General features: G+C 44.2%; 2 protein-coding genes and 2 non-coding genes across 5 annotated transcripts; 1 reads left to right on the forward strand and 3 right to left on the reverse strand.

The window, feature by feature from the left end:
* On the forward strand, positions 1–17507 carry LOC131918645 (acetyl-CoA acetyltransferase, cytosolic-like). Of its 2 annotated transcripts, XM_059272835.1 has the most exons (10): positions 1–162; positions 1532–1619; positions 1877–2011; positions 8537–8718; positions 11907–12024; positions 13700–13843; positions 14729–14851; positions 15681–15835; positions 16706–16816; positions 17114–17507. In XM_059272835.1, the coding sequence occupies exons 2-10, from the start codon at positions 1565–1567 to the stop codon at positions 17282–17284; spliced, it is 1194 nt and encodes a 397-aa protein (XP_059128818.1). In that variant the 5' UTR covers positions 1–162; positions 1532–1564; the 3' UTR covers positions 17285–17507. The 2 variants fall into 2 exon arrangements, with proteins under 2 accessions (XP_059128818.1, XP_059128817.1); XM_059272834.1 differs by lacking the exon at positions 1–162 and having other exon boundaries at positions 1500–1619.
* On the reverse strand, positions 17386–26116 carry Tcp1 (t-complex 1). The gene is made up of 12 exons (XM_059272833.1): positions 25902–26116; positions 24568–24653; positions 24314–24442; positions 22924–23021; positions 22448–22558; positions 21969–22150; positions 21398–21524; positions 19685–19860; positions 19222–19345; positions 18576–18768; positions 18295–18458; positions 17386–17684 (listed from the first exon to the last, which is right to left on the reverse strand). Exons 1-12 carry the CDS (start codon positions 25963–25965, stop codon positions 17468–17470), a joined length of 1671 nt encoding a protein of 556 aa, XP_059128816.1. The 5' UTR covers positions 25966–26116; the 3' UTR covers positions 17386–17467.
* Positions 18880–19006, reverse strand: LOC131918930 (small nucleolar RNA SNORA20). Its single transcript, XR_009381149.1, has one exon. It is a non-coding gene; the product is annotated as a small nucleolar RNA SNORA20 (small nucleolar RNA).
* LOC131918931 (small nucleolar RNA SNORA29) lies at positions 22646–22782 on the reverse strand. Its single transcript, XR_009381150.1, has one exon. It is a non-coding gene; the product is annotated as a small nucleolar RNA SNORA29 (small nucleolar RNA).
* Positions 26117–26241: the final 125 nt, after the last annotated feature.

The raw sequence follows: 26241 nt of genomic DNA on the forward strand, positions 1-26241 counted from the left end.
CAAGGCTACATCTCTCAAGTTACACTTGAGTTAGCCAGTGACATCAGAATGTAAGGCTAAGGCTAGGCGTGGTGGCACACAGCTTTAACCCCAACACTTGGGAGGAAGAAGCAAGTGGATCTCTAAGTTCCAGGCCAACCTGATCTACATCGTGACTTTCAGGTCAGCTAATGGCTTCTTTGTGAAATCATGTCTCAAAAGGGGGGGGGGATAATTTTGGGGGTGGAGAGAGAGCTCACAGGTTAAGAGCACTTATTCTTACAGAGGACCTGAGTTAGTTCCCAGCAACCACTTGGTGACTCAAAACCATCATAACTCCATTCCAGGGGATTCAAAGTCTTTTTCTGACCTACCTGGGGATTCTGGAACATACATGGTACATATACATGCATGCAGGCAGGCAGGCAGGCAAAAAAACAAACACTGATATGCATAAAATAAATTTAAAAATATTTATTCTTCCAGAAAAAAAAAAATGTGAGGCCAAGCTCTAGCCAGCTGGAGTGAAGCATGAGTCCTTCCTGTCAGGAATGAAAGCCTAGCCTCAACCACAGCCTGCAGAATTTAACACAGTCCTATGCCCTCTGTAGAAATAACACTTTTGGCTTGCCCACATACTGTGGATTGTGTGACCCTTTGGTGGAGGTGGGGGGATTTCAGGGGGAGGACAGGACAGGACGACACACAGGACCCAGGCCCATTTCTAACTTCATAAAGGTAGAAAGTGCTAGCAAATTCTAACTTTGGCCACTCCACGGGTATTTTAAACAGCAGTGATCCATGGCCCTAAGGGACCTTCAGTGAGGATCCACAGAGCACCTTCCAGAAGCGACCCATCCTAGGCCCCTGGGGTTCTCTCCTTGACAAGTTCTTTGCATCCAAGTGAACTACAGTTTATAGTGCCCAGGCACCCTTGTAGGAAGTCCGCGTGAGCTGACTGACACTGTATCATGCTCCCTCTGGCTCATGGCAGAGTTCTGCCAGGGGAATTCTATTCCCAGCTGAACCAGAGGTAAACTTTTAGTCACCCTCATTGCTTCAAAAATACACAAAAACAGAACTCACGATGTGAAAAAGGGGACTGTGACCCCTATGGTACCGAGAAAGATTTGAGGAGTGCGTTGCATGTGTCCGAAGTCCACAGCCTGAGACTTCCCGAACACCTTGGGCCTTTGCACGCTGACCACGCCCACCCCAACCTACACACCAGGAATCCCCAGGTCTCTACCCCAGGACCACACACTGCTTACATCACTACATCACACACACACACACACACACACACACACACACACACACACACACACCCGCACTGCCTACATCACACAGACACACACACACACACACACACACACACACACACACACACACACACACACACACACACACCCCGCCATGGTCTGGCCCTCCCTGAGCCTGGGGGATAGGGGAGAGGCGGGGTGCTGAGCCGGGGCGGGGCGGGGCGGCTGTAGGCTCCACCCCCAGCTCAGCCGGACTCAGCAGGACTCAGCAAAGTTTTCCTCAATTGCAGCCAGAGCTGTGCAGACGCCAGCGGAGCAACAGGATGAACGCAGGTTCCGAGCCCGTGGTCATCGTCTCAGCGGCCCGAACTGCCATAGGTGGGTGTCCCCGAAGGCCTCCCACCCGCTACCCGGCAGGTGCACAGAGTACCTGGCCGACAGCTCTCCTGCATGGTGGCAATTGCAAGGCACTGGCGGTCTGAGCTCAGGCCCTGGGCAGCTCTGGCCTTGGCGAAGCATTAACGTCCCTGTCGCATGTGTCCTCCTCCTCCTCCTCCTCCTCCTCCTCCTCCTCTTTGGGGGTCCTCCGTGTGCTCTGGGTTCAGACACCGTCCCTCTTCCCCATTCCGTTACAGGCTCCTTCAATGGTGCCCTGTCTACTGTGCCTGTCCACGACCTGGGGACCACTGTCATCAAAGAAGTCCTGCAGAGGGCCAAGGTGGCTCCAGAAGAGGTGTCCGAGGTCATATTTGGACACGTTTTGGCGGCAGGTAACTCCTCAGTAACCCCAGGAGAAGTCAGGCTCATTTATTGGCACACTCTCTCACACATACACTCACCCACCGGACATTTCTTGGCTCAGAGTTCCCTCTGCCAGGATCCTTCTGTCTGTCCCCCCTCCTCCCTAAGCTGATGATTCTAGACCACGGATCTGTACAATGCCTTTGCATTGTTAGAAGCAAGGCCAGGCTGGTGCATAGGAGAGTATGCATAGTGCGCCACATGCCCCGAAAATGCCACACATTTAGTAAAAGCACTGTGCCAGCAGCAGGAAGGCTGGCTGTAGCAGAACAGGTATACTCTTGTCCTCTTGTCATGAGATAGGCTGTTCCTCACTCGTGGGAGCTTCATCACTCCCTGGAAGAAGACAGCAGAGTCTAAGAATGCCTTCACTTGACCTCTGATTCCTGCTGGGTTTGTAGACCAGACCACTGACCATTCCATGCTGATAATTGATTTGGATCCTGAAGTGTTAGTATTCAAAACCAATTTCTGTTAATTGTTAGTATTCAAAACCAACTTCTGTTCTTACTCTGTCTGAGACCTTGCCCATTTGCAGGTTGTTAGGATATTTTATCACCAGGTCAGGTATTTACTAGTTAAAATAGAAATTGTTATCAGGAGTAGGTTTGTTGCTGTGCAAAAGCTGGCCATGTTGCCTTTTGGGAGGAACTTGGAAGATGTTGGAAACTTAGGCTGGAAAATCCCTTGCTATTTGTAGTACTTACTAGGCCATTTTTGTGGAAGTTTGGAAGACAGTAATGCTGTAAGAAATGTGGACTGTGGATGCCTAGCTCAAGAGATTTCAGAGGGAGAGTTTATCATAAACTGGGCCTGGGGTCAGTCATGTGATATTTTGATTGAGAGTCTGTTTGCTGATCAGGATGATGCTGAAGACTCAGCGTGAGCAGAGACCATCCTCACCATGGAGATGAAACCTTCATGGTTCATTAGGACAATAAGGAAGTGTTTCCCTAGGGTGGGCACACAGAAGCTGGCCTAAGTGGGGCCAGGCTACATCTTGACCTGCAAATGAGATTCAGCAATCTAGGAGTAGTTGTCTGGTACTAGTTTTGAAGGCATGGAAAATGCAATTTTGAGGGGTGCTGGAGAGCATGTGAGGCTTGGCACCTTTTGGCATGGTCTGGTCTTTACAGAAAGTCTCTGAGAGGCAATTATTGAAGGTGAAGCCTCAGGTGGAACAGAGACTCCAGGATATTGGAGATGCCAGGAGTGTGGGATGTCTACCAATGAGAGCTGCAGGTAAGGACTGAGCTAGAAGCAGCAGGAAACCTTGTGGGGTGAAAGGCAGAGCAGTGGACGCCTAAGCCCTTTGCATCCCAGAAGGCTGTCTGACCTGAACTATGAGATTTTGATGTATACTACTAGATTTGGGTTTTACTTAAGTGTGGTTGTTTTGTTTTATTTATTTATTTATTTATTTATTTATTTATTTATTTATTTATTTATGGTTTTTCAAGACAGGGTTTCTCTGTGTAGCCCTGGCTGTCTTGGAATTCGCTCTGTAGATCAGGCTGGCCTCAAACTCAGAGATCCACCTTCCTCTACCTCCCGAGTGCTGGGATTAAAGGTATGCACCACCAAACCCAGCAAGAATATTTAAGTGTATAATTTGCTTTTTATTTTTATTTTTAGGAAGCCCTGTTAAGTGACTTTGGACTTTTAAAGAGACTTTGGACTTTTAAACACACTGATATTTTTAAAGACTTTGGACTTTTAAAGTTGCACTGCATTTTATATTACGATATTAACCTGATACTTTAGGGACAAGGATAAAAAGTTATCATTTAAAGGTGATAAGTTTCTGTGTGGGGCTAACAAATAGTGTGTTGTGCTGGTTAGTTTTTTGTTTTGTTTTGTTTTGTTTTTTGTTTTGGAGGGGTGGTTCTTTTTTGGGGGAAGGTTATTTGTTTGTTGAGACAGTGTCTCATGGTATACCCTTGGCTGTCCTGGAACTCACCATGAAGACCAGGCTAGCCTAGAACTCACAGAGATCCAGCTGTCTCTGCATTTTTATTTGTTTAGTGCATCTCAGTCTATCTGTGTGCACATATATGTGCATGTATGTATATATACATGCATCCATATGTGAGGGTGCCTGTGAAGGCCAAAAGAGGGCTTTGAATCCTCTGGACCTAGAATTACAGGCAGTTGTGAGCTGCTCGCCATGAGTGCTGGGAACAAAGTTCAGGTTCCCTCAGCTAGGGTTTATGATTTCCTGAGCCACGGGCTTTGACCAGGTTTACACTACCAACCCATGCCTTCTAGAGAAAGTGTGCTCCACTTCCATAGGGTATCTTTGTTCAAACTCCCTTTTAAAATGTACTTTTAAATTAGCTTACCGAGTAGTTGTTCCCATAAGGGTTTTTCATTCATCCCTCCCTCTCCCCATTATCCATCCCTCTCCCTGGTTAAAATTTTAGCCCCCAGTATTCCTTCTTTTACTGTCATATACCTGTGTCTAATAGCCCCTCACCCCCTAAGACCTCTTCCTCTCCCCCTCTCACGGGTCCGTTCTAACTTCCTGTGCTCAAGAAATTAAACACACACATCTAAAAATCCAAAGCTCCCTCTTCCATACTAAGGTAGTGTCTGGCTTTTTTGGTGAGATGTGTTTCTTGGAGGCAACAGATAGTTCGTGCTTTTCAATCAAGTTTACTAGTCTGAGTCTTTTGATTGGGGGATTGAGATCATTAATATGCAGAGATATTTTTGAAAGGTGCTCATTGATGCCTGCCATTTTGTTGAATTTTAGTGGTTTTGTTTGTTTGCTTGTTTTTTCTCTTTCTCTCTTGCCTGGTATTATTCTAGCTTGGTTTATTCTTTCCTGTGGCTGCATGGGTGAATTTGTTTATCTCTTCTAAGTATTTTTTTCAAGTATGTTCTGTAAAGTTGGCTTAATAGCCATAAATTCCTTTAGTCTATTATTGTCATGGAAGGTTTTTATCTTTCTTTTAATTATAACAGATAGTTTTACTGGTATAGTATTATAGGTTGGCAGCATTTTATCTTTCAGAACTTGCTATGTATCTTTCCAAGCCCTCTGGCTTTGTAAACTTTCAGCTGAGGGGTCCAGCTGTTAAGAGCACTGGCTGCTCTTCCAGAGAATCGGAGTTCAATTCCCAGCACCCACATGGCAGCTCACAACTGTCTGTAACTCTAGTTCCAGAGGATCTGACACCTTCACACCAACGCATACAAGATAAAAGTTAAAATAAAATACTTTCAGTTGAGTAATCTGGTGTCATCTGATGAGTCTGCCTTCATGTGTGACTTGGTGCATCTCTCTTGATGTTTTATATTTACTTCCTTTATTCTGTATATTAAGTGTTTTCATTATAGTGTGACAAGAATAGTTCTCTTCTGGTCTTTTTTCTGATATTTCAAGGTTTCTCTGTGTAGCCCTGGCTGTCCTAGAACTCGCTCTGTAGACCAGGCTGGCCTTGAGCTCAGAGATCCACCTGCCTCTGCCTCCTAAGTGCTGGGACTAAAGAAGTGAGCTACCATTGCTCAGCATCTATTTTTAATCTAACTTATTACATTTTCTATTTCCAGAATTTAGGTTGCTTTTTCTTCACCAGTTCTATCTCTTTGTTGAATTCCTGTCATCCATCCATCCATCTCCTGTCTTGTTTCATTCAACCATTTGTGTTCTTGAATATGATTGTAATAGTCTATGTCTGGGGTTTCATTTAACTCACTCTCACTAGATACCATTGTTTTAGGGTTAATTTTTTAGAGGAATTATGTTGTCTTGTTTATGTTTTTTGGCTTTTGTTGAATTTCATTTTTGTTCTTTGAGACAGGATTTCTTTGTGTAGCCTTGGCTATTCTGGTACAAGCTCTGTAGACATGCCTCTGCCTTCCAAGTGCTGGGATTGAAGGAGTGCACCATCACCTCCCAGTTTATATTTTTTATGTTTCTTATATTCCTGTGTTGAGATTTTAGGTATCTGGTGTTATTTCTTTGCTTGCCTGCTTTTTTTCTTTTAAATCAGCTATATTCTTTCAGTTGAAGTATTTGCAGTGTTCAAGTGGGACTTGGATATGGCAGTGTTGAGTGTGTAGTTTAGAAAATAATTCCTCAGACCAGAAGCTCTGGATGCCTGACATAAGCTTTATATTATTCTATGGGAGAGTAACAAGAGATGTTTGGTAGTTTCATTAAGCAATCATCATACTAGCCAATTAATAACAGTGGTCCCTTTGACGTCAGTAACTTGGAGAACAACCAAAGATACTATGGAATGCATTGGATTTCAATTAATAAGATTAGGAGTGGGAGGGAAATGGGGTGGGTAAGGATAAGGATTAAGTGGTAGATGGACTTGGAAAGGAGAGCATGGGTAGGAAGAAGTATTTAGATGGACTTTGTAAAGGTAGAGTGGGTAAGGATTAAGGATTAGATTAACTTTGAAAAAAAAATCGAGGTGAGTAGCTGGGAGGGGAAAGTTGAGACTGTTACTGTCCATAGATTTCAGAGTCTGTTAAAGCTACTGAAAGTTATAATTAAGAAGTAACAAAGAGAAGAAGGCCAGGTGATGGTGGTGCATGCCTTTAATCCCAACACTCGGGAGGCAACCTGATCTCTGAGTCTGAGGTGTCTACAAAGTGAAAGTCAGGGCTACACAGAGAATCCCTGTCTGGGGGCGGGCAAGAAGGAGGAGGAGGAAGAAGGAGGAAGAGGAGGAGGAAGAGGAAGAAGAGAAAGAATAAAAAGAATAAGAGGAGAAGGAGGAGAAGGTGAGAGGGAGGCACATAGGAATATGAGGATCCTATTTAAGGCGTGTCCAAAGAGTGTGGTGAAGAACAGCAAACTGGGTGAAGAAACACACACAAAAGGCCTAAAACCTGAGCAATGTACAGAAAAAACAAAACCAGCCTGAGAGATGGAAGAATAAAATTAAAGAGGAGAAAAGGAATACTTAAGGAGTGAATTACAGTTGAACTGAGCCAGAAGGTAAAGTTCTCAGGTCCCTCTGGCTGTCTGGTTCCACAGGATGTGTGGCAAAGAGAATGGGAGCCTTTGCTATCTGCAGCCTCTGTTCTGAGGCTGGGAGGGGCAATGGTAAGTCCTTGGCTGGTGATTCCCTCCAACTCCAGCATTCCACAGTGGCCTTTCTTGGTCCTGCATATCCTGGGTATGTGAAGAACGAACTTCCCTGGCCTTCTGCTACTTTTATATTTATTCTAACTGAAGAGAGTACCCTCAGTTAAAGAAAAAAAGGCATTTATCAGTTCTTATTTTGCTATATATATTATATATATGTATATGTGTGTATATATAATATGTAACATATACGTGTTGCTTATAGATTTTATTTATTTATTTCAGGTTTTTTTTTTTTTTTTTTTTTTGGTTTTTCGAGACAGGGTTTCTCTGTGTAGCTTTGCGCCTTTCCTGGAACTCACTTGGTAGCCCAGGCTGGCCTCGAACTCACAGAGATCCGCCTGGCTCTGCCTCCCGAGTGCTGGGACTAAAGGCGTGCGCCACCACCGCCCGGCTATTTATTTCAGGTTTTTTGAGACAGGATTTCTCTGTGTAGCCCTGGCTGTCTTGGAACTCTCTTTGTAGACCAGGCTGGCCTCCAGCTCACAGAGATCTACCTGCCTCTGCCTTAATGGTATGTACCACTACCACCCGCCTATTTTTTATACTTTTAACTATGTATATGTGTATATGAGTTTAAGTACTTGAGAGAAATGCCCACAGAGGCAAAGAGAGGGTGATAGTACCATGGAGTTAGAGTTACAGGCTGAGAACAGAACTCAATTCCTCTGCGAGGACTATAAGAATTTTTAACCACTGAGTTATCTCTCCAACCCCCACGCCACTTTTTTTTTTTTTTTTTTTAAGACAGCTTTACTATGTAGTGCAGACTGACCTAGAAGTTGCTATGTAGTACATGTGGGCCTCAAACTGACCATGTAATACATGCTGGTCTCAAACTTAAGAGTATAGCCCAGGTTAGCTTTGTGTATGATCTCCTGCCTAAGCTCAAAGAGTGTTGTGAACCACTGCAATGGCCTGATTTTATATATAATTTGTTACATATGCTCTATTCACAGTATAGTGAGTAGTAACCCTCCTTTTTGTTCTGAGTGTCGTATGCCTAGCCTCTGGGAGCAAAATGCTCTACAAGTCTGAATTACACCTTGTGCTTACAGGCAGCAGAACTAGCAGGCTGTTATCCTTGGTCTTAACTATGTGTCTTCCCGACCAGGAGGAAAAGTCTGGCCCTCTCTAGAGAGGAAGGTCTCGAGGTTCTGTCCTAAGGTGTTGGGAACTTGCTTGTGGAGGAGTTGCACAAGGTGGCCTCTGTCCCAGGTCTAGAGTGGCAGGCAGAGAGGGAGACAGGCTTCTGTGCTGCTGGAGAACTGAGCTGCCTGAAGGCATTGGGGGCGGCAGGCCATCTCCTTGACTCAGCCCTCACTTGTCCCCGATGTTTACCTTTCCCCTGATGGCTTAGAGGCTCCCGTGTTCCCTGTTCCAGGTTGTGGGCAGAATCCTACTCGACAGGCCAGTGTGGGGGCAGGGATCCCCTACTCGGTTCCAGCATGGAGCTGCCAGATGATCTGTGGCTCAGGCCTCAAAGCCGTGTGCCTTGCAGCCCAGTCCATAGCCATAGGCGACTCCAGCATTGTGGTTGCAGGAGGCATGGAGAACATGAGCAAGGTAAGTGCCGAGGTGCCCACCCTCCTCCTCAGCCAGGGTGCATGTCCTGCTGAGGAGCACAGAAAGCCACTCAGCCTGGACCCCTGCCTGAATGAATGTTCACTGTTCTCCAGGTTGGATGAGAAATCCGATGTGAAGAACAGCCTGTCAGCCAGGCAGTGGAGGAGGCAGAGGATAACTTTTCTAAGCTGTTGTTCCAGAAGCATACAGTGTTTTCTGAAAGGAACCCACAAGATTAGTTCTTGCTGTCCCTGCTCACTATGCAGCCGAGGCTAGCCTAGTACTTGCTGTGTAGTCTAACCTAGCCTTAAGTGCTTGCCTCTCCAGCTCTGCCTCCTGAGTGCTAAGATTACAAGCATATGCCACTGTGCCCAGAAAAACCTTTTTAAATTTTTGGATATTTTCCAAGTATCCAAAACTTAACTTTCTCTCTCTCTCTCTCCTTTCCTTCCTTCCTTTATTTATTTTGATTTTTTGAGACAGGGCTTCTTTATGTAGCCCTGGCTGCCCTGGATCTCACTCTAGATCAGGCTGTCCTGAACTCAGAGATCCTCCTGCCTCTGCTTCCAGAGTGCTGGGATGAAAGGCATGAGCCACTACCACCTGGCCAAAGCTTCTTTTAAGAGTTGTCTTCTTTACAACTTTAAAGGTTTAAAAGCTCCTTTTTATCATGCTCAAAAAGTTAATAAACGTGTCTATTACAGGAAATTCATCTTGAGAACACTAAAAAGACTATTTCACAGGCCATTGACTAACTTCTGAGGTGTCATCCTTACAAAGTTGACAAGGTCATGAAGGCCACCTGAATCATCCAGATTCATAATTCAACTCCTCCACTTATTATCAAAGAATAAAAATTAGATAGTTCAACAAAGGAGCAACTGCTTGGTTATGTCAAAATCTTGGTTAGGTCCCCAGATTTTCCACTTGAAATATTGTCACATTTTTCATTTCCATGGGAGATTGTTTCCTATCATGCACTACTGCCATTCTCCTCTTTAAAAAAAAAATAATAATAGAGGCTGGGTGTGGCAGGGCACACCTTTAATCTCAAAAGAGAAATGATAGTAAATACAACACATTTCTCACCCATATTACTGGGAAGCGGACACATGCCCCCACACCAGGTGGAGTCAGGACAACTGCTGGGGTAGGTTCTCTCCTTCCACCAGGTGGGTTGCGGGGATTGAACTCGGGTCATCAGTCTTGGTGCCAGTGCCTGTATGACTGAGCCATCTCACTGACACTGCCTTGCTTTCTTTTTCTTTTTTTTTCCCCTTTTGGTTTCACTTATTTGTTGGTTTTTCAAGACAGGTTCTCTGGGTAACCGTGGTTATGCTGTAACCTGCTCTGTAGACCAGGCTGGCCTCAAACTCAGATACTTGTCTCTGCTTCCTGAGTGTAGGGATCAAAGGTGTGTACCACCACGCCACTTCCCCAGCCCCCAGAATTTAGACAGGGTCCTGTGTAGCTTGGACTGGCCTGGAACTCCCCATGTATTCCAGGTTGGCCTCAAATTCACAGAAATCCACCTATCACTGCCCACACCAGTCAGGTAGGGTTCTGAGCACCTCGAGCAGCCTGCTCCTAGACACAGCTCATCAGCCCAGGGTACAGCACATCCCTAGGCAGTGTTCTTTCTCCTTTTGACCTGGAGCCAGAGCTCAGAACAGTCCACACACAAATAATCAAGACCATGATCTGCACACAGAGCACAAGGAGCCTCAGCAGGACAGATCCCTACCACTTCAGGGCATGACCAGAGGGAAACAGGAAATAGGCTAGCTTGTTTTGGACTTGCTTTCCCTCTGTGAGGAAGAGTCGAGTCACATGTTGCCCCTTAACCTTCTTGTCATGGCCCTTGATCAGGAGGGACCCCAGGGACCAGACCTTGTTGATCTTCTAGAGGGTAGGACATGTAAAAGCCACCCATGGTGAAGCATGCCCAGTCCCTGCTGCTTAGGAGGCTGAGAAGCGCGTGAGCCCAGAAACTCAAGACCAGCCTAGATCACACAGCCAGACCTCACCTCAAAAACCAAAGGAAAGAACATGGCCGAGGATCACAGGGAGCTGCCCTGTCCAGGAGGCTGGCCATTCCGGTCTGTGTCACCCAGTGCTGTCTGTCCTTCAAGCTGGCCCTGCAGTGGAACAGTACCTTCTTGTGGAGGCAGCTCCAGGTCTGACCTTGGAGCCACTGGTCAGAGATCAGTGAGCTCAGCAACTGCAGAGCTCAGGAGGAGGCCAAAGGTCACAAAGTGAATGGAGTCCTTCTGGTTGGATGTAGTAAAGTGCAGGCCTGCACCTAGGGCTGCTGTGTGTGGTCACACAAGCCAACATGGTGTCAGTGCTGTTATTCCCAATTTACAGGTGGGAACACTGATGTCCAGAGCTGCCACTTAAATGTATGGCTTTTGCTTCTTTGCTTCTTGAAAACAATAAGCATATGGTATTATGGGTTTAATTATGTCATTTTCACTCTTAGATATCATTGTACTTTGATTCACCTCTGTTGACTCCTTGCCCATTATTACCCTTTCCATTGTGTGCTGGCTGCTTTTGAAATGCTGGAAGTTAAGAATAACTTCTCGAAAACCCTCCTCATGTTGCAACCTGAGTATTCTCCCTGTGGATACTCTGTCTCCTATCAGAATAGATATTGGATGTGCTGGAGCAATGAACAGTAGTGAAGGGCTTGTACTATTCTTGCAGAGGACCCAAGTTCAGTTCCTAGCATCCCTGTCAGGGGCCTCACATCTGCCCATAGTCCAGCAGGGCGTCCAATACCCTCTGGTCTCTTTGGTGCCCATAAAGTCATTCAGGCACCCGCACATAACATTTTTTAAAGTAGGTACATGATTCTGGTTTTTATTCCATCTCCTTAGGTAATGCTTACTTCTCTAGAAGGAAAAAAATGAAACCATAAGGAATGAAGACACAGAATGGACAGGTTTGAGAGAGAAACGGGCAAGTTACAGAGGAATAGATTGCTAAGAGAAGGCAGGTGGGATTGTCTGCTAATGCCAAGAGGTTTCAGGCTCTGACCTGGGGAAGCAGGTAGTGGGGAGAAGGGCTTGATGGGTAAATGAAGAGGGAGGAAGCACTGTGCAGACCATTCTGAGTCTGAGTGGGATCCTAAGGAGAGGGCTGATGACAACCAAGTCTAACTTGTTCTTACTTCCTGTCTCCAGGCCCCTCACTTGGCTCACCTGAGAGCAGGAGTCAAGATGGGGGAGATGCCGCTGGCTGACAGCATCCTCTGTGATGGTCTCACAGATGCGTTTCACAACTACCACATGGGCATTACAGGTGAGGCTGATGCGGCTGCACACACCAGCTTTAAAGAAAGAGGTTGACGAGAGCACGTGACGGTGTTATTGCAGAAGCTCTAAGTCTGAAGGCTGTCCTGCTAATCTGTTATGGTGTGGTAGCGAACTTGGTGATTCTTCTCTCTCTCTCTCTCTCTCTCTCTCTCTCTCTCTCTCTCTCTCTCTCTCTCTGTGTGTGTGTGTGTGTGTGTGTATGTGTGTGTGTGTGTTTCTGTCTGTTCAACATATGGATCTACGAAATTGGACTCAGATCATCCATCTTGAAAACAAGTGTCTTGACTCACTAGTCTATTTCATTGGCTTTTTGTTGTTTGTTTTTGCTCTTTTGGGGGCCCACCACCCACAGAGGCTTATTCTTACTTATGAATGCCTGGCCTTAGCTTCGCTTATTTCTAGCCAGCTTTCCTTAACTAAAATTATCCCATCTACCTTTTGTCTTTGGGCTTTTCCTGTTCTCTTCTGTAATTCGTATTCTTACTCCGTGGCTTGCTGTGTAGCTAGATGGCTGGTCCCTGGAGTTCTCCTCCTCCTCCTTGATCCTCCTCCCAGTTTTCTCCTTTTATATATCCTTTCTCCTGCTTCACTATTGGCCATTCAGTTCTTTATTAGACCATCAGGTGTTTTAGACAGGCACAGTAACACAGCATCACAGAGTTCAACAAATGCAACATAAACAAAAGTAACACACCTTAAAATAATATTCTACAAAAGTTTTTTTTTTCTTTTTTTTTAATACAGAGTTTCTCTGTGTAGCCTTGGCTGTCCTAGAATTCATTCAGTAGACAAGGCTGGCCTGGAACTCAGAGATCCACCTGCCTCTGCCTCCCAAGTGCTGGGATTAAATGCGTGTATCACCACACTTGGCTTTTTCTTTTCTCAAGACTTAATAGTAAAATAGATCAACTTTGAAGATGAGCTAAGAATTAGTATTGATGTTAAATTTCCTGATTGTTTAAAAAGGGTTTTAAAATCTATATTTGTGTGTGCGTGGGCACACAGGTATGCAAGTACTAAAGTGATTGTCTGGAGGTTATAGGTAAACCTGCAGTTACTCTCCCTCTGTGGAATCCAGGTCTTCAGCATTGGCAGCAAGCATCTTTATCTTGCTGCAGAGACATATCATCAGCCCAATTCTGTTTTTAAATAATCTGTAAATATTTTGTTCAATTATAATGATATAATTCAGAGGTAAAAGGGAATTGTATTTCCATCTTTCCCTCAGGTGGTTAAGAAAGAGAATATTCAGGTAAATGGAGTAAAAATATCAATGGTATATCTGGATACTGATTTCTGGAAGTTTACACTTCCTTATATAGAAAAGAGAAAGAAAAGCTGGGCATGGTGGCACAAGCCTTTAATCCCAGCAGAGGCAGGAAGATCTCTGTGAGATCCACGACAGGCTCCAAAGCTACAGAGAAACCCTGTCTCGGGGAAACAGAAAAAAAGAAAAAGGAAGAGAAAGAAATGAAATGCCTCTCAAGAGGCACTGGATTTCAGGTCCACTATCAGGACAGCAGAACCAGCCTGCAGAGCAGTGCCTCTCCTCCTACCAAGAGGCCTGCTGGTGTGTACTGTTAATTCTGGTTAAATGTGACTATCTGAGCTACCAAAACCCAGCTCACGAATATGCTGTTTTTGCCTTTTCTCCTCCTCAGCTGAAAACGTAGCCAAGAAATGGCAAGTGAGCAGAGAAGCCCAGGACCAGGCTGCAGTTCTGTCCCAGAACAGGGCAGAGCGTGCACAGAAAGCTGGCCACTTTGACAAGGAGATTGTGCCAGTGTTGGTGTCTTCCAGAAAAGGTGAGTGTGGAGAGCACAGTAAACATGAGCCTGTTTGCAGGCATCAATAACACCTGCAAGGATGCTATGTAGGGCCGTTTGTGAACTGGTCTTTACAAGTTGTCAAACTGTAGGCTTTATACATCTGAATGTGAGTGTGAATGTGAGCGAGCAGATGGTGATGTGGTGTTCTGAGACATGGTCCTGCTGTGTAGCCCTGGATGAACTACAGGTCACTATGTAGACCAGGCTACCCTCCTCCTGCTTGTGCCTGCTGAGTGCTGGGATTACAGGTGAGCCACCACACCTGGCTGGAAAATACTGTCTACACGGGATATGGTCACATGGGAAACTGTCATCTTCAAACTGTCCACAGCTGCAGTGTGTGTCATCCAGTGGGCTCCATGAGAAGTGGAGCATCAGTCTGTGGTTGTCAGGAAGACACAACTCTCCTATGCAATCTAAATAAAGCCTTTCCAGTTGCTCCCATGTGCATCTCACATCCCATTTGCAGAGGACACATCATGTTAGGGCACTGTCCATGCTCTGAATCTGCAGACAATATCAATAACTGACATCCATGCCCAGCTCACAGAGGATGGATTGTTCTACTCCTGACCCACTCAGTTTTAGCCAGCTCAATGCAATCACAAACCCATGTACATACAATACAAATACCTCTGTCCTTAGGAAGGCCTGTGGATTTGGAACACAGCCAGACTGTCTCATGAAGAGTTCTCATGGGGTAGCATGTAGTAATTCTAGTAATTCCTACTGGAATGGAAGTGGGTAAATGTTAATAAACCTTTCTACCAAATATGAATCCTCTTGTTTCTGAGACGTCCCCAATCCCAGCTCTCTGACTTCTCTGTCCTCATCCCAGGTAACTGGTTTTACTTTTTTCAGGTCTTACTGAAGTGAAAATTGATGAGTTTCCTCGCCATGGGAGTAACATGGAAGCCATGGGCAAGCTAAAACCTTACTTTCTTACTGATGGGACGGGAACCGTCACGTCTGCCAATGCAACAGGTTCAATTTCTGAAGGGCATTGGGGAAAGTACAGACTTTGGTGAGGTCTACCAAATGAATCTTTCTACACAAAATGCTTCCTAAAGCTGGGTTTATGGAAAAGCTTGTCCTTTCTATAGTGTTGATTATTATCTGTTCTGAGGTGATTTGCTTTCTTGACATCTAGACTAGATATATAAGAGCTCCAGAGTAGCTGGGTATGGTGGTGCACACCTTTAATCCCAGCACTTGGGAGTTAGAGGCAGGTGGATCTTTTTGAGTTCCAGGACAGCCAGGGCTGTTACACAGAGAAACCCTGTATGGACGCTACCCTTCCTCGCCCCACAACCCCCCCCCCCCAAAAAAAACCCAAAACTCCGGAGTACCACAGGCCTTTACTTCCAGCACTTAGGTGGCAAAGGGAGGTGGATCTTTTTGGTTTCAAGGTCGTCCTGGTCTAAGTAATAAATGCTAGGTTAGCCAGAGCTACATAGTGAGACACTATCTGAAAAGTAAACCCTATATTCATCCACTACATACTTTTCCAATTCCAGGAAGTCCCAGTACCTGTAAGGCCTTGGCTTGTTCCTTCAGTTTTCTTTCTTCCTCGGCGCCCCGTCCCCCTCGTCTCCATAGCTATTGGGGGCATCTCATAATGTATGGTCGACACCATATTCCAGACTTGACCCATTTTTGAGTACACTATGCAGTCTGATGAATCACAGCAAAGGGCTTTGCTAACTTGTCAGTAGCTTAATAGTTTCAGGTAGAAGAGGTGGCCCTGGGTTAAACCTGGGGTTAAAGAGCACTGTACAAAGAGCACTGTAGAAACCAGGTCACCTGTTTACAGGGATGAACGATGGTGCCGCTGCTGTGGTTCTTATGAAGAAGACAGAAGCCGAGAGTCGAATGCTGAGACCTTTAGGAAGAATAGTTTCCTGGTCACAGGCTGGTGTGGAGCCTTCCATTATGGGAGTAGGACCAATTCCAGCCATCAAGCAAGCTGTGAGTCTCTCTAGCAATGAGTATGTGTGTCTGTGGACACACTTGGGCACATGTATGACAGTTTGAGGAAGCCCAGGCTGCTTTCAAACTGTGTAGGCAGAGGATATTGAACTGCTCCTCTACCTAGTAGCTTCCCAAATGCTGAGGTTACAGTGAGCCTCAGCAGTGACCTTAACTCTTAAATTTTCACTTTTCTGTGTGCATGTACATGGTGTCAAGTGTGCGCTCTGCAGTAAGCACTCTTTAAACCTCCACTCTAAACCTTTCCACTCTCGAATGTAAGGAGGTGCTTTGACTTTGCACCACTAGGTTTCATTTGCTGCCTCTTAGCCCTAAGACCTGCCCACCCCAACCTCAACACTGGGATTATCTCTAAACCTGGCTTTCTTAAAATACGGGTTCTAGGATTGAACTCAAGTGCTATTCAAAGCATTTTACCTGCAGTTCTCTGCAAGTTCAAACTTAAAAAATACTAGATCCAAATGTTCTGTATTACACCTAACAGGACAGTTTGGACTTCCTTTCTACCTTAGGGAGAAAGTACATTTCGGTTTTGAGGCTGGGCCTTGCTCTACATAGCCCAACCTGGCCTCAAATTTAGTTGTCCTATCCAGCCTCTTAAATGCCCAGACTACAGGCCTGCCACTCTCTATCTAGCTAGAGAGTAACTTCCACCCTGTGGTGTGTCACTAAAGGAGTCCATCATACCGCTCTTATGGGAACATTATGTAGGCTGATTTTAGCCTTTTGAACCCTTGGGACACAGGTAGAAGCCACCATGACACACCTAACTTCATAGTAGCAGTTTCCAGAATCCCATACATCATGTATCTGTCAATAACTAATGGTTTAACTTCATTTTTCCTGTAGGTTGCCAAAGCAGGCTGGACCCTAGAAGATGTTGACGCATTTGAAATCAATGAAGCCTACGCAGCCCTCTCTGTTGCAATAGCTAAAGAACTTGGATTAAACCCCGAGAAGGTAACCAACAGGACCAAGTTGTGCTGTTTGCTAATGAACTTGCACAATCCAAGTTTGTTTCTGCCAGGTGTTCAGTTGATTTGTTGGTTTGCGGAGCAAAAAACTAAGTATGTTCATAACAAATGAACGGGACATTCTAGAAACAAGGGATCAGAGGTGTCACAGGCAGTATTTACAGTGAAAGTTGAGTTTGAAAGGGTGGTTTGCTAGCATTAACACTGAGAGGAGAAAGATAAGACTGGGGGTGTTAGCCTGTGTCCACACAAGACTGACTTAAGATCCTCTCCTTTCCTATAGGTCAACATCGATGGAGGAGCCATTGCCTTGGGCCATCCTCTGGGAGCATCTGGCTGTAGGATTCTAGTGACCTTGTTACACAACCTTGAGAGAATGGGCGGGACACGTGGTGTGGCAGCCCTGTGCATTGGGGGTGGGATGGGGATAGCAATGTGTGTTCAGAGAGGATGACCTGCCTGACAGCCATCAGCCTTGAATGTTCTTGTTAAATCAGTGAAACACTAGATAGTAGGTGAAATCAGAGGACCAAAGTGAGGACAGGAACCCAGGTGGACAGCTTGCTGAACTTTAATGTGAGTCACCCAAGGCTAAGACATTGCACCTGGCACTGCTATAAATAAAAGGGAGATCCAATCAGTCATCAAGGGCTCCAGAGTGAACGGCATTTTCATAACTTCCGTGTTTATCGTCTTTGCTTTCTGGGTGCAATTTTATCAGATCATCGATTCGAAGAATGGTGATTGCAGCTTCTGTTGCAAACTTCAGGCTCTTCACTTTAACTATGGTTGGTTCAAACACCCCTGCTTGCTTGTTGTCTCGTGGCTTCCCATTAATCAAATCAAGACCAATCCTGTAACGGTGAAAATCTGATTCAATGACCTCTTCCAAGCTGATGTGGAGTGTTCCAGCTATTCTAGTCCAGAAGACTCTGGGAGTTCTAACAAGTGTACCTCTGGGAATAGAAAAGCTGGTAGTGTAGCAGAGAAACCTATCTGCCCAACAATTAGCAAATAGTCACATGTTGCATGCTGATATTATGTTCAGCCAAGTTGTGCATAGTTTGGTGGCCAAAAGATTCCTTTGCCTAGTGACAGCACAGTTGTCTTGCTTGGTGTTAAGTATGCTTTATGAAGTCCTCATAAGGACCAGATGATGTAATGACACACCATTCTGAGACTATATTCACTGTAAGCTGAGGGGGCTGCCTGAAAAGGGTAAGAATAATCTAAGATCATCCTCGTGGACTTCCTATAGACTACCCAGAGTGTCAGGATGGAATCCAGAGTTTACACCTAGAACACAACACTGCTAAAAGTCAGCAGCCACCATCAGATAGGTACCAAGCAACAATGATACCTGTAATGTTTCAGTATGTGACAAATATTTCACAAAGGTGTAGAGAGGAACAAAGGTACTATGATGAACTCATGACAGTGGACAATGGAACATTGTATACTCACCACTTTAGATTTTTACGTTCTGGGTTAACTTGAGCCTCATTGTGGAAAGCTCTTAACTTGGCAACCAGGTCAGTGGAGTCCTGGGCAGCATTCACTGCCAGTGTATTAGGAATAACAAGAAGAGATCTTGCAAACTCTGCAATAGCAAGCTGTTCCCGAGATCCCTAGGAAGAAAGACATGCAGTGTCTTCAGGAAAGAAAACAAAGCACACAGCAGTAGGTCCCAACAGGTCTACCCAACACCACCATCTCCTAGGCCGCCTTTCTGAATCCACCCTTACCATACTGGTTGCATAGTTTTCAAGGTATATGGACAGGGCAGCTTCTACAGCACCTCCACCTGGGACCACAGATTTTGACTCCAAAACTCTCTTCACCACACAAAGAGCATCATGTAAAGACCGCTCCATTTCATCACACATGAAATCATTTGCTCCTCGTAAGATAATTGATGCAGATGTACGAGCTTTAGTACTACAAAAAAAACAAAAAGTGAAGTCAGTGTTTTTTAATTAATGAAAACAATATTAACTACAAACACCCTTGGTTAAATCTTGTTCACATTTAAACATAAGGCACCAAGAACAATGTCTGGACCATGTAGAAGAGACAAAACACATTTCATCCCAATTTACAATGGCCCAGTATATTTTATCCCATGCGTATAACTGCTCCTACCACTGAGAGACTAGAGCAGCAAATAAATGGGAAAGAATTATAACAACAGAATCTCCATCGCTTTGTAACTTATAAAAGTAGTTCTTGCCGGGCGGCTGTGGTGCACACCTTTAACACCAGCACTCAGGAGGCAGAGGCAGGCGGATCTCTGTGAGTTCAAGGCCAGCCTGGTCTACAGAGCAAGCTCCAGGACAGGTACCAAAACTGCACAGAGAAGCCCTGTCTCGAAAAACCAAAAGTAGTTCTTACTTTTTGATCAAGATCAGCTCATCATCACAAATTCTCTCCTGTACAACCTCTTCTGCTTGTCCCAACATTGTAGCTTCAAAAGTTTCTTCACCTTCCAAATTGGCCAGTGTGGACAGAATACTTGCTGTATGAAAGAGTCATAATGATACATATTTTTCATGGTTTCAGTTTAGTGGTTTTCCTTATAAGAAAAGCAATGCATTATTTCAAGGTTACAGACAAGCCACTACAACTTAACACAAGACAAAACTGTCATTTTTGAGATAAAATCAGTTTACTCATTTCTAACAAACTCAGCATTAAACAACTTTTCCAATTACCTGGGGGGGGGGGATGGCTCCATTAGAGCACCACCACAAGAAAAAAACTTTTTGAAACTTAGTACCAATACTACAACTGAAAGACCTTTGACCCAGTCACATATATTACTAAGTAGTTTGTCTCAGGCTGGAAGAACACATACCTCCAGAAGCTTTAGCGATACGCTTGAGGTCTCTTTTTAAAACTCTTCTAACAGCCATGGCACCAGCCTCCACAAAATACTTCAGACACATATCATCTATCCCACCAGTGGTCAGAATAACATTGGCCCCAGTCGCCAGGATTTTCTGAATTCTCTCCTTGGTGATATCTGATTCTCTACAGAGAAAATACCAAAATGAACAACTTCAGCATTTTAAATAATGCAGCTGTAACTTTCACTAGTTACACATTATATTAACTATTCTTTCCCACTAAGACTGTAAGTTCAATCAGTCCAACTTGTGTTAATTTCAAGGACTTGAAAATAACACTTGCTCTTTCAACCACAATTTGAGTTCCTAATTAAGGGTGACAAAAACAAAAACAAAACAACAACAAAAAACCCACAAAAAACCCATCACCTTGTGCCCTCTCCCACCTTAAGGATGCAATAGATTTATTATTAAGGACAATCCAAAGACAGCATCACTAAAGCTGAAGCTGTATCAAGTCAAGACAAGCAAGAAAGATAGAAATCCAGCCTTACATAGTGGGATAACAAAGTGGTTCACGCTGGCAGTGGTAGTGCATGCCTTTAATCTTAGCACTTGGGAAGCAGAGCCAGGCGGATCTCTGTGAGTTCGAGGCCAGACTGGTCTACAGAGGGAGTTCCAGGACAGATAGGGCTACACAGAGAAATCCTGTCTCAAAAAACAAACACATAACAAAAAGTGGTTCAGAGTTGAACCAGCAGAAGTTATATAAGACCAAAGAATGAAGACCCATGAGAGGTCTATAAGAATATGCTGAAGAGCAGATGGTGAAGACGCTTCAATATTCTGAGCTAAGGCTATGATTGTCAACATTTATTGTTTTCAAATGAGCCTACAATGTTAATGCGAAAATGACTGAAAAGATGAAGACTTCAGAGACGGAAACTAGAGATAAGTAATCTGTCAAGGACAGACAGCTTGACCAGAAAAGTAAGAGTTTATAAAATTGTGTTCCTGGAAGGTACAGCCAAGGACTCCTGAAGCAAAATACAGTTAGGCAATCAGAGTTCATCTGTGGACATTTCTTTCTTTCTTTTTTTTGAAGACAGGGTTTCTCTGTGATGCCCTAGCTGCTCTGGAACTCGCTCTGTAGACTAGGCTGGCCCCAAACTCACAGAAATCCCTGTCCTTGTCTCTTGGGATTAAAGGCATGTGCCACCACTGCCTGGCTCATTTGTGGACATTTTTAACAAGTCTGAGATGAACCTGCTAGGAGGCAGTAACATGTACCATGAAAATCATAAGCAAATGGAAGAGATTAAAAGTCAACTATTAAAGCCATGTCCCATTCACATAATGGACATATTGGTCAGCGATAGGCCAACTACACAACAGCAATGCCCAAGAGTACAATGGAGGAAAGCATGTCTGCTAGAGTGACGTCACAGCAGCTGCAGTCGGCACCGCCAGCTGTGTCACATCGCCTTAGCACACAGCATCTCGGGTGAGAACCACAGCAGCCACCCAGTACCGAACACTTGAGGCAACACTATGCTGCCCATTTTGACCACAATTCCTGGCTTAAATGATCCACCTGCTTCAGACACATAAAGCTAGACCATGCCTGCTTGACTAATTATTATTTTATAACATGCTTCTTCTACTAAGTACAAGTGTTGATTTACAAACATCCTTTCACAGGCAAAACTCTCCCCACATACCTCTGTCTAATTTGGTCCAACTTCTCAGGGTCTGTAATAACCACCTGTACACCAAGCTTCATTTTTGTTTTCTGCAGGCTGAAGTCAAGACAAGCAATTTTTGCATTAACTATTCTCTTGGGCATGCCTGTAAATGAATAAAAGGTCAACTATAACAATGTTAGGGTTCATAAAAGACAGTTATCCTTAAAACCATAACAAAAAAATTTCATGTTATACATAAACCAAATTTAGACGGCAAGTAACTACATTAAACCTTAGGAAAGTCTGATGATTGCAAGGGCACACAATTCTTTCAATCTATACCCACCACAAATTCTTTTTTTTATTTTTTTATTTTAAAGGCAGGTTTCATTATGTAGACAAGGCTGGCCCCTAAATTCAGAGACTTGCCTACCCACCACTACTCAGTGCTGGAATTAAATGCCCTTGCCACCATGCCCAGCTCCCTATCTCAACTATTCAAGCCTATTAAGATATACACTATGAAAAACACAGACAAAAACCAAACCAAACAAAGTGACTGAACTGTAGTAGTCTCAATTTCCAAATACCGCTGAACCTTACTTACCCTGAGATCCCACCACACAATTGAGTGCATAGCCATTGATCAGCATGCTTTCTATCTGACTTCTCCCATGGGCTTTTAGAATATTAACAGAATTGACTGGATATCGAGGCTGGCCTTTCATATCTGTGTATTTAACAGCAAGTACAGCATCCACTACCATATTAGAGAAGAAATCTCCATTTCTGAGACAAGAGTTAAAGACAACAACAGACTTGGGAGTAATTCACCAACAGAAGAAAGTACTATTCCTACAGTCAAGGTGCCGTGTGTACATTTACCTCCACCTGCATCTCACCTCACCCTTTGCCATGGCAAGGCTGGAAAGGCAGCAGCAGTTTCAGCCATTTTTCTCTAACAAGATCAATCTGCATTAGCCTAGCATTTTAAATTTTATTGCATAAAATTGACATTCTATGAAACCTAGCCTTATTTTTAAGAGTGAAAGGTGGGCCAAATTTCACTGGAACATTTAAGGATACATTCCAATAATTTTGGAAGACATGGATGTCTTAGCAGCATTGATCAGACAGTCTCTTCCAAGTTCATCTGTGTTAATAATAAGGTTCTCACTGATATAGCGCACTGCTTCCCTGTTACAGGAAAGAAAAATACAGATACATCACTCAGAAGTTTTGCATTTCACCACGCTTAACACACTATCGAATGTCACAGGCAATAGTTTTCTGTTCAGCCATTTCATATAGGGGGAAGACACTGAAAAGTCCTCCCTCTTCAGATCACGGCACCTTTCCTCTATCCCATAAGCATAGCCACTAAAATCTATCAGGAGAAAATGTGGTAGTCAAATGGGAAAAAAGCAGCACACTGGGCTAAGTACTTCAAACAGTACCACCTGAACGCGAAGACACGACATTTCCTATTTAAGATTAGTCACAACATTAAGACAGACTACAACCACTACACAAAGTAACATTTTCTTTGAATGTAATCTTACTTGCAGGCAAGCCGATAGCCACTAATAACTGATGTTGGATGAATCTTCTGTTTGACTAGTTCATCTGCATTTTTCAGAAGTTCTGCTGCAATAATTACCTGTTGATTAAATACTGCTTTAAGTATTCATGGCACAATGTATATACAGAAAAACATTAAAATGACCTAACGTCATTATTTTTGTTTTATTTACTTATTTGTTTTTTCAAGACAGGGTTTCTCTGTGTAGCCCTGGCTGTCCTGGAACTTACTTTGCAGACAAGGCTGGTCTCACTCAGAGATCCACCAGCCAATGCCTCCCAACTGCTGGGATTAAAGGCGTGCACCACTATGCCCAGCTATGACCTAGCATTATTAACTAGCCACAGTAGACAAGTGAGTGGCAGCTTTCTGAAAATATAAAATGGAGACCACTACAAAGTATTCTGTGCAAATGGCCCAAGCCACAAACACCAGAAAAATGCTAAAACCCCAGCACAACAGAATTTATTTAATTGTTTTTATTTTAAATATATCTTTTTTTAATTTTATAATTTAAATTTAATTTTACATATCAGCCACAGAATTTATATCCATTACATTTAGAGACTGAATGCAATAAAAGCTAAATATCTAACAATTGAAATGATTTTTGCTATTCTAGTATGTTTAATTAAATCTTAAAATCATTTAAAATATAGAACACTAAAAACCACTTTCCTGAATTAAAAAAAAAAAAAATCCCCAAAAGAATCTGTCAATCTTTTTTTGAGAGGAATTAAGGTATTTATTAAGTCACATTATTTTAAACAAGTTAGACAAAGGCCATTTTCACTGTTTAGGATCATAAGATTCCAGTCTTTTAAGGCCAAGTTAAGTCTCTAAATAAATTTCCCCACAATCTGTTTAGCTAGAGTTAACAGCTTCCTCATTAAACAGTATTATACCAGTATGCTGGATAATTCAAGTGTGTTTTATTAACCATGTTTGCTGACTAGCTATTAGCACTGTATGGTAGCAAATTAACTTCTTCAACTTTCTATTCTGAATTTCCAAGATTTCCTGCCCACATTTAAAACTCAAAAGTATTAAACAACAAACAAAGAAGCCCAAACCTGGTAACACTTTCTTCTTTAAATAAGAAACTCTTTTCTACATGTAAACATTATCATGGCAAGTGGGTTGAAAATAAGCCCCCAAATTCATCAGACCCTAGTATTTAAAACAAGCTTATATTCAACTATCTAAGTTCTTTTCCTACTTAAATTGCACCAACTAATTACAATGATTAGTTTTCAAATGTTTGTGAGACCATAAACACGTGACTTATTTCTGACCTAAAGCAAAGGATTCTGTCATGGATTCAATTTTAATAGTGACTATTCTCTAGCCACTCCCAGGTAGTGCCTCACCACTGAAGTAGTTCCATCTCCAACTTCTTTGTCTTGCAGGTCAGCCAGCTCACAAAGAACTTTAGCAGCAGGATGTTCTACCTCCAGTAACTTCAGGATGGTGGCACCATCATTAGTAATGGTTACATCCTGTGAAATATACACTCAGCTTTAATATATTTAAGTAGAAACAAAGACTTTACAGAGAAAACCATTTTGAGGTTTTTTTGAAATTATTTTTATCAAAGCAACCAAAAACAGTTAGATATACTTACACCAATATCATCCACCAACATTTTATCCAAGCCAACTGGCCCAAGAGAACTTTTAACAATGTTGGCAATAGAAGCTGCAGCCATAACTGTAGATAGGGAAAAAAAAAATCAGAACAATTCACAAACAAGAGACATCCAACCACCTATGATTTTCTCAAATCTACAAATCTGGGGGGGGGGGAACCCACCTATTTAAGGGCTAGTGAAGCTTAACTATTTTATTTTGAGTATGTCAAATGTTACAAAAAGTTTTCAGACAGCCTGGTCTACAGATCGAGTTCCAGGACAGGCGCCAAAGCTACACAGAGAAATCCTGTCTCAAATAAAATAAAATAAATCTTCCAAAGAGTAATCCCTGCCACTGTTCATTGCAAAACATTTTTTAAAATAACTTATTTAAATTTATTTTATGTGCATTGGTGTGAAGGTGTCAGATCTCCCGGAACTAGATTTACAGGCAGTTGTGAGCTGCCATGTGGGTGCTGGGAACTGAACCCGGGCCCTCTGGAAGAGTAGTCAGTGTTCTTAACCACTGACCCATCTCTCCAGCCCCTCAAGAAAAATTTTAAGGTACACCTCAGACTTTTCCTTCAGACTCTAGCAAGTTTTAATAAGAATAGTAGATAGTCCATCTGAGTAGTGATTGTATTTCGGGGGGGGGGGGGAGGCTTTAATAAAAAAATTAGTAAACATAACCACGATTCGAAGACCTTAAATGCTTTCAAAAGCAGGCTCAACTACAGCTCACCACGTGTTAATTCCTACTAACGTTAACAACGATAATGGCAGCTAAGTGTCGCTTACTAACGTTCAATTTGCAATCCGTTAAGTTTTACTGGGAGCAGCTGTCAACTGCAAGATCTGGACATCCAAGAACCCGGCCAGCCAGCCGGAGGGAAGCAACGCAGGGACCACCTAAAATCTGCGGGCATTTCCTCAGGAGCAAGCGGGACGGGTTGCAAACTACTCTTCTCCGGTCATGTCAGGGATGCTGCAACCGGGCTACAACCTGAACAAAGGGGCCGTGGGGCGTGGCAGGCCAGTAGGTCTGGAGCTCAGCATCAATCAATGCTAACTCAGCTCTCACTCCGGGCGTGGACGCCCACACCCATCCCGCGCACTTCCCCCCAAAAACGTGCTGCGCTCCCGACCGTTCTCCGCCTACACGGAAGGGCGCAATGGCGGCGAGCCGGCCCGCGGGTGAGGGCCGCACTGGGCCCGGGCCTCTCCTCGGGGCACTTCACGGTGCCAAGACGGTGGCCCCGGCCTCCCGACCGCGACTGGGCCTCGGCCTGCGCCGCCGCGGGCCTGGCCCGGCACGCTCTCGTCCTTACCGTTCTGGGAGCGGATCGCCTCCCCGGTGCTGCGGTCCCCGAACACGGACAAAGGACCCTCCATCTTTAGGGAACCTGGCCAAGCTCGCTAACACCGCACACAAACGGTATCTCCGCTCCGAGGCCGGTCGGCGGCCACCACGACAGGGACCACGGCGTGGAGAGGCCCGAGCGACGCCGCGCGGGCTGCTGGGTAACACGCCCCGCCCGCTGCCCACTTTCCGCTAACCGCGAGGCACGCTGGGAAGAAGGGATTGCGGGGGTGGGGGGGTGGGGAGGGGCTGAAAATGCCGGAAGTGGAGGGTCCTACGATTTTTGTCCAATTAGAAGCTGGATAAGA

Source organism: Peromyscus eremicus, chromosome 8b (assembly GCF_949786415.1).
Source record: "Peromyscus eremicus chromosome 8b, PerEre_H2_v1, whole genome shotgun sequence".
NCBI classification, from domain to species: Eukaryota; Metazoa; Chordata; class Mammalia; order Rodentia; family Cricetidae; genus Peromyscus; species Peromyscus eremicus.